The sequence below is a fragment of the Coenobita brevimanus genome, chromosome 6 (assembly GCF_032717465.1).
Source record: "Coenobita brevimanus isolate Jiangsu-jjx chromosome 6, ASM3271746v2, whole genome shotgun sequence".
NCBI lineage: Eukaryota > Metazoa > Arthropoda > Malacostraca > Decapoda > Coenobitidae > Coenobita > Coenobita brevimanus.
Genome location: NC_136959.1, coordinates 21,623,628 through 21,630,862, shown reverse-complemented (window position 1 = coordinate 21,630,862; position 7,235 = coordinate 21,623,628). Strand labels below are relative to the sequence as shown.

Below are 7,235 nucleotides of genomic sequence, written 5' to 3'. Positions count from 1 at the left end.
TATATTATAACAGAAAGCAGCTCAAGAATCAAATATTGCATAGGTTTCCCATACTTGTTAGAAGTATGAAATTATTTATATATAGTATAATCTTTACGATTGACGGGTTCATCTGTAGGTTTTTCGTTTATTTTTAATATATTCCTGCTTAGGATGTGTTGCCTGAAATAAAGATTTGTCGGCAGGTATGTATTGGACAACATGCATGGACCCAGCATGACATTACCACCACCACCACAACAACACTAACAACAACTACAGCAACAACAAGTAGTAATGCTACTACTACCACCACTGTTACTACTGCTACCACTACCACTAATACTACCGCCACCTGCACTGCAAGTACAGAGCAACACACAGGCCTTAACAAAAAGTTCCAACGGTCCCCTCACAAATATGGAAGTCAGGGACGAAATATTATAATGAACGTTCACCGATTTTTTACAAGGGAGGGTCAGTGTGAAACACAACTACAGGTGACACTGAAGACAGCAAAAGCAACTGGAGTCAGCTACAGAACTATCCAGAGGATAATAGCAGAGGCTTCTAAGTCACCTAATGGTGTTCACCACCTAAACGTGTACGACCATCACCCATCGTAGGAAATCTGGACAGTTTTGACCAAGGATGCATCAGACGAGAGCTGCTGGCATTTTATGAACGAGGTGAACTGCCAACGATTTCGGCTTTATTAAAGAAAGTCCAGGAGCCTCCTATCAGTTTCAAGGGGTGTCGAACTTCATTATTTAGAATAATAAGACAACTGGGATTTCGGTATAAGAAGGTGCAAAGTGGAAGGAAAATTTTGATGGAAAGGAAGGACATTGTGGCAGCCAGAAAAGAATACCTTCGAGAAATGAACAACAACAGAGCAAGTTCCCATCCCCGTCCGGTGGTCTTTTTGGATGAAACATGGATCAACCAAAACATCTGTGTTGAGCGTTGTTGGACTGATCCAGACGGAACAGCTGGCCCTAAACTTAAGACGGGGAGAGGTGCCAGATTCATCATAGTTCAAGCTGGTGGTCACCAAGGCTTCATACCTGGAGCTCTTTTGATGTTCCGGTCCAAGAATGGATCAAAGGGGGACTACCATGATGCTATGGACCATGAACGGTTCAAGATCTGGTTCCAAGAACAATTACTTCCCAGCATCAGTGAAGGATCACTAATAGTTTTAGATAATGCACCATACCACTCAAAATTCACCTGTAAAGTGCCAACAACCAGCAGCAGAAAAGATGAACTACTACAGTGGTTAGCTTCAAACAACATCTCCCATGATCCCTCTGCTACTAAAGTACAGTTACTACAGATCTGTAAAAAACACAAGTCAAAGCAAGAATACGAAATTGATCAGATAGCAGTTAGTCACGGACATAGAGTACTCAGGCTACCCCCCTACCACTGCATGCTGAACCCCACTGAACTAATTTGGGCACAGGTGAAAACTGAAGTGAAGCAGAAAAACTCTAATGGTAACCAGTGCCTGAAGAGAATTGAGCAAATAGCCTACGAGGCAATCAACAGCATAACATCTGAACATTGGCGGAAATGCATCGACCACACACTAAAAATTGAGGCTGAATTCAGGGCCAAGGACATTGCACAAGATCATTATGTTGAAAATTTTGTAATTAATGTGGCATCTGACGAAAGTAGTGTGGACGATCCAAGTGAAGAGGAAAGTGATATGGAGACCTAAATATACAACCTTACCTTAGATATGCTTAGCTTTTCTTGATTATGATTTGTGTGAGCACACACACACACACACACACACACACACACACACAATCTCACTGGGGTCAATACATGCTGTTCTTAATAAACACACATTTTCAATACCTTCATAGGTAACAGTAGCTTTACAGAGCTACATTATTTTGTTTGTATTCATAGTCAGATTCAGTAAAAAAAATTTCTTACAGTAATACGTTTGGTGTTTATTTTCCTGAGCCATTTCATGAGAGAGAGAGAGAGAGAGAGAGAGAGAGAGAGAGAGAGAGAGAGATCCGGAAAGTAATGGATTACATTATTGCAGAATGAACCGAGTATTTGTTAACGACGGAATAAAGGAAAGATAAAAGGAAACCCCATGAAAAAATAATAACTTGTACCATGCCGCTACAATTAAACCGCGTGAAGTGTGAACGAAATTAATCATAGTGAAATGACAATATAAATCAATAAAACATAATTATCATTAGGGCTGCTTCTGTCCTTAACTGTTGTCCGTATGTGTCCAGTAGCGCCTTAGTTTTGTTATCAGTGTCGTTCAGGTTTATCTCTAATAAGTTAAAAAGGACATTTATCACTAAAGATATCATTGCATTAATCTGCAGCCGTATAATTCTGTATCTTACAAATAGATGAGGAGGTTGGTAGGAATACAAATTCAATTTGGCGCACGTTCAAATACGATGGAGATTGACCAATCACCGCCCGAGGACACGGCGCAGTGTTACCAATTCCGCCTGTCATCAGCTGGCAAAATCTGTGCGTCAGACTCCGTGGAACCGAGTATAGTCATCTGTACTCCCATACATTGTTGACAATTTAGCCTTTTCTTACCGTTCTTGACTCCCCTCCCTACCTCCCCTCCATTACTCTCTCCTCTTGCCTGCCTGGCTGTGCTATGTTAAGTAAATCTTCCCTGGAATTTTCCACTGATTTCATCCATTGAAATAAGCCCTATGCCCTATTCGTACACCAAATAATATATACAAAAAAGAATTAAGGTAAGTGAGAGTGCCATACACCTGGAATTGGCTAATTATCACCTGACAACACCTCACGTGCACTCATTCACTAATTTTCGCTGTTTATTTCCCCTTGAAATATGCCGTATAATCTATTCTCGTAATAAAAATATATATAAGGAAGGGAGAAGCCTAAGTGATATTTACATTCACCTGGAACTACCTAATTATTGCAGGCCACCACACTGTATTCTACCCTTATTTTATAAAAGCCTGAATATAATATGCTAACTTAACCCGCCCTGTACCGACCGATTTATTACCAAACCCACCTCCCATTCACAACAAGTTTTCGATTTTTTTTTTTTTTGGATCAAACCTCCGCTTTTGGTGAGAAACAACAGCTAATCACAAAGAAAGTGCTCTCTGGGGCTTAGAAGTGGGTCAAACAGGTGACCTTCTGCACACCTGGTACCGTATTCTCTGGAGGTAAGGAGCAGCTGTCACGTGTTCTCTGGTAACTGGTAACTATTGCAAATGACTCGGACAACATAAACATTTATTCATTTGTTAGAAAGTTACATGTAGTACAGGAATAAATTGGTTTTTACACAAGAATTTAAGCAATATAAGCATTGTTCCTTTCACCCATCACACATCATATGAAAGTCAGCTGTGGAGAGGAAGCGCGGGGAGAAAGCAAGGAGATAAAGTAGGCTGACCGCGGGAGCTGCCCGGCAGCTGCTGCCAACCCAGCCACTTGCCTTCCCCTCCACTCTCACCTTCATTCGCCCGCCTCACTCTACCACTTCCTCTGTCACCACTCTCCAGCGCTCCCCCCAGTACTTCCACCTCCCCAAAACAGTCACCTGTGGGGTTGCTCAGTGTCCCCACCTGGGGCAGGTTAGAGGAAGGTGTCATGCGTATACGCAGCAAAAATCACATGCAAAATTTAAAAAATGTGCAAATAATGGATCTTGTACTTGCAAACCGTTTATAAACGTCGTGGGTATTGAGCGTGAAAAAAAGTTGCAACGCGTATCGTACGTCGTCAATACGGGGCAGGTTAAATAAAAAAAATTAATTCATCTGAGGAGGGAAACTACCTCTGAACTTATATTTAAATTTCAGCTTCACAGGCTTCTGCAAGTTGAAGCATAACAGGGGCCAATGATATGCTTTAAACATACAGTAACGTATCTCTGGTGTCAATGTCCTATGTTGTGTCAGGGTCTAATGTGAGAGTGGAACTGTATACTTCAAGGAAATGGCCAAATCATTTCCTAGTTTGTAAATGGAGAGTGGTGTATAGCTAAGAATATCTTTAATTTTAACATATTTTACCCTTGTCTGCAACTGAGACTGAGCATATGACACAAGCAATCCAAATGTCTGAATGGATCAGAAAGAGAAAGATTTCACTGCCAAAAAAATATCAGTTGAATTTTTCACAAAAATTAAAATTATTTTTCTCACAGTACAGTATATCCTCCTTCATTTTTCTCCAACAGTTATGCCATATCCTTTTTGTACTGAGTACCCTTGAATATAATTGACTTAGTCATAACTGTGCAGTATTCTGTAAACTGAAATGCACAAACAGCAGCAACCAAATCTTTGTCAAGCATATCATCACTGAAGTTGAGTGCCTGATGAATAAGGAGTGGTGGTCGAAATAAGCAACCAGCACTGTAATAGGCTTGCAACAGCTGATGCCTCTCAGCTAGGGACTGACATACATTTTTGAAGTTTGGCAAGCCCCTTGCACATTTTTTAAAATATGAGTGCTTGCTCTCAAATCGAATTGTCCAAAGTCTGATAAGAGGACCAAATCTGAGGATCAGCTCTGGATAGTGGCGCAGAAAATGGTGCTTAGGTCTAAGGTCGACCTGTGGGAAGACTAAGTTTCTGCTCTCAAGATAATCCTGAACAAATGTTTCTAAAAATGTAATCTGCCCCTGGGAGATTGCAGGTGCACACACTAATTCAACTATAAGGTTGAGTTTTAAGTATAATTGCCACACATCATATGGATCTTTCACATATTCTGCAATATAAATTGAAAATAACCTGAGAAGAACCCAATTTTGCACAGCATGACCTGTAAGTCGTTCAGCACCTTGACTGATCTCACATGGTTTGTCTAGGCTATCAGTGCCATAATATTTTAGCTCTGAAATTTTCCTATTTAATTCATCATAGTTAAACCATTTCTTGCCTACAAGATCTGCAATGATAAGAGGTACATCATAATTTACAATTCCCTCAAACAGATCATGACCAAGGCAAGGCGGTAATCCTGGGCTGGCAACATGGAAGTGGTCTAATTTATTAAAAACTGAATTAAATTTAATGCCATTGTGCACCTCAACACCTGGAGTTTGCTCAACATATTAGGCATCACTCTTATAGTTCTCCACAGTTCTGGCAGTACCAACATCATATGGACAATCCTTGAATGAATTCAGGTCTATCATACAAAATCTGCAAAAATTTTGATGTCGAAAACTCTCTGTGAATCCACCTACCCCGTGACTCCCAAGATTGTCTCCTATGATGGCACACAAAGTTCCTTTAAAGGTATTTTCACCATTTACCTACCAAAAGTGCTTGCAGGAATTAGAAATTTTGCTTGAAGTTTCAAATAAAATAATGCAAGTTCCCTCAAAAATAAATCCTGCTCCAGCACATCAGGAAGCTCATACTGAAACATCTCTGGGTTGCTTTGTGACTGCACATCATTGTCTTCATGACCTACAATATCTCTATCATTGTCATTACCTTCTATATTTTCATTTCCCTCTTGGTGTACATTATTTTCATTTTTCTGAAGACATTCCCTGTTCAGCATATCGGAAGACCAACACCTGTGTTTCCTGCTAAGGTGTGCACTTAATGAACCAACCCTATGAAATGATTTCTGACACCTTCTGAATGGGCAACTTACACATGTGTCATTGCTTATATGTGTCTTTAAATGTGCTATCAGTTCTGTCAAACCATGTAATTTTTGCAGACATAGAGTAACTGAATACCTACTGCACAGCAACATTCTTGTTTTCAGTTTTCCCATAAGTTCCCTTCTTCAGCTTGTTTCCGCCATGATCTCAGTACACATGTGCCCTATATCCATTATATGACACAAAACTTCGGTGGCAATTACCTACTCCACAAGGAAACTGATAATTTGGTGTACTTCTATGATATCTGTAATGTGTCATATAGCTGGTGACAGTTGGTGCTGAAAAAGTACACTGTTTACACTGAAATATGTTCCTAAATCAGGTTTATGCTTGCTTAATTTGGGTTGGGAGGAGAGGAAAGTAGCTGTGAGAAAGTTGTTAGACTACTTGGTCGCTGGGAAAAAAGAAAAAAAATATCAATACTAATGTGCAACTTGGCTATCAGTATGCAGACACTGCTAAGACTCCTGTAGTTCAGTTCATATTCTCAAAAGCATTATGACTCCTGGGATTAAAATACCATTCATCATTATCAGAACCAACTTGCATAGGCCTATGTCTGTCTCCTCATTAACCGCAAACATCAATAGTGCCAAAACAAGATCCATGTGATCTGTGTGTAAATAATGAAACTGAATACCTTGATATACATGTGCATTACATTAGTTAAATGTCAGGATATATAAATGAAATTTGGGCACTACCGTATACCACAACTCGAAATGTATTTATAGAAGTTTCAGTTTTTATCACAAGCCTGAAGATGCGATCAAACATGAATAATTCTCCAAATCCAAGAACAACTTGTAAGATAATCAAAATAACAAGGTTTAGGCTTAGACTTTCATAACCACCGATATTAAACTTTAAAAGCAAATATCAGTATCCCACACGTTAAAATTAAACGTTACATGGTTTCATTTTACACCAGTACTGCAGAGTTTCTTACCTAAACCCAGAAAGATATATATACACCACAATTCCACTATAAAACTGCTGCAACACAGACACCAGACGCCCTTACTAAACCTCCAAAGCACGCAGTGGTGGACCGTGGATGCACTTGTTACGGACGGTTGGTAAACAGAGCCTTTGCTATTTATAGCGCTCAGCGCTGATTGAGCTGTACATAGCGCTGACCGCTATAAGTAGGAAAGTCCAACTTTTTCTTTACGGGTTTTCACTGTATAGTTAAATGTAGATACCGGTAAATCCCCGTAATATTGGCCTCGTGCAGCAATCAACTATAAACATGGGAATTCGCGGCAAGACTGTACTTTAACCCGTCACGTCCCGAGGTTTTCCGCACCTCCGACATCCCCCAGTCCCGAGGTATTTTCGATTTTTTTTTTTTTGGCTAAAACCTTCGCTTTTGGTGAGAAACATCGAAAATTCATAGAGAAATCGCTCACCTGAGGTTTAAAGTGCCCAATCCAGGTAGGAGTTCCTCCTTACCTGAGTGGGTTTTCTGACATGCTGGCACCAAAGAAAACGAGTTCTATGGGAAGGTAACTATTTTATCCACTCATAAACGGTATTTATTTATTTACTTTGTACGAATGTATAT

The 7,235-nt window shown here is 39.9% G+C and overlaps 1 protein-coding gene across 1 annotated transcript; it reads left to right on the top strand.

Annotated features, from left to right (window-relative positions):
• Window positions 1-859: 859 nt before the first annotated feature.
• Window positions 860-5,937, top strand: LOC145400526 (uncharacterized). Its single transcript, XM_080273050.1, has 2 exons — window positions 860-1,691; window positions 5,795-5,937. The coding sequence occupies exons 1-2, from the start codon at window positions 860-862 to the stop codon at window positions 5,935-5,937; spliced, it is 975 nt and encodes a 324-aa protein (XP_080129176.1).
• The last annotated feature ends 1,298 nt before the right edge of the window (window positions 5,938-7,235 follow it).

Coding starts and splice junctions, on each gene's coding strand:
- LOC145400526 (XM_080273050.1), top strand. CDS start 860: ATGAACAACAACAGAGCAAGTTCCCATCCCCGTCCGGTGGTCTTTTTG. Junction 1,692..5,794: donor CGATCCAAGTGAAGAGGAAA/GTGATATGGAGA, acceptor TCCCTTCTTCAG/CTTGTTTCCGCCATGATCTC.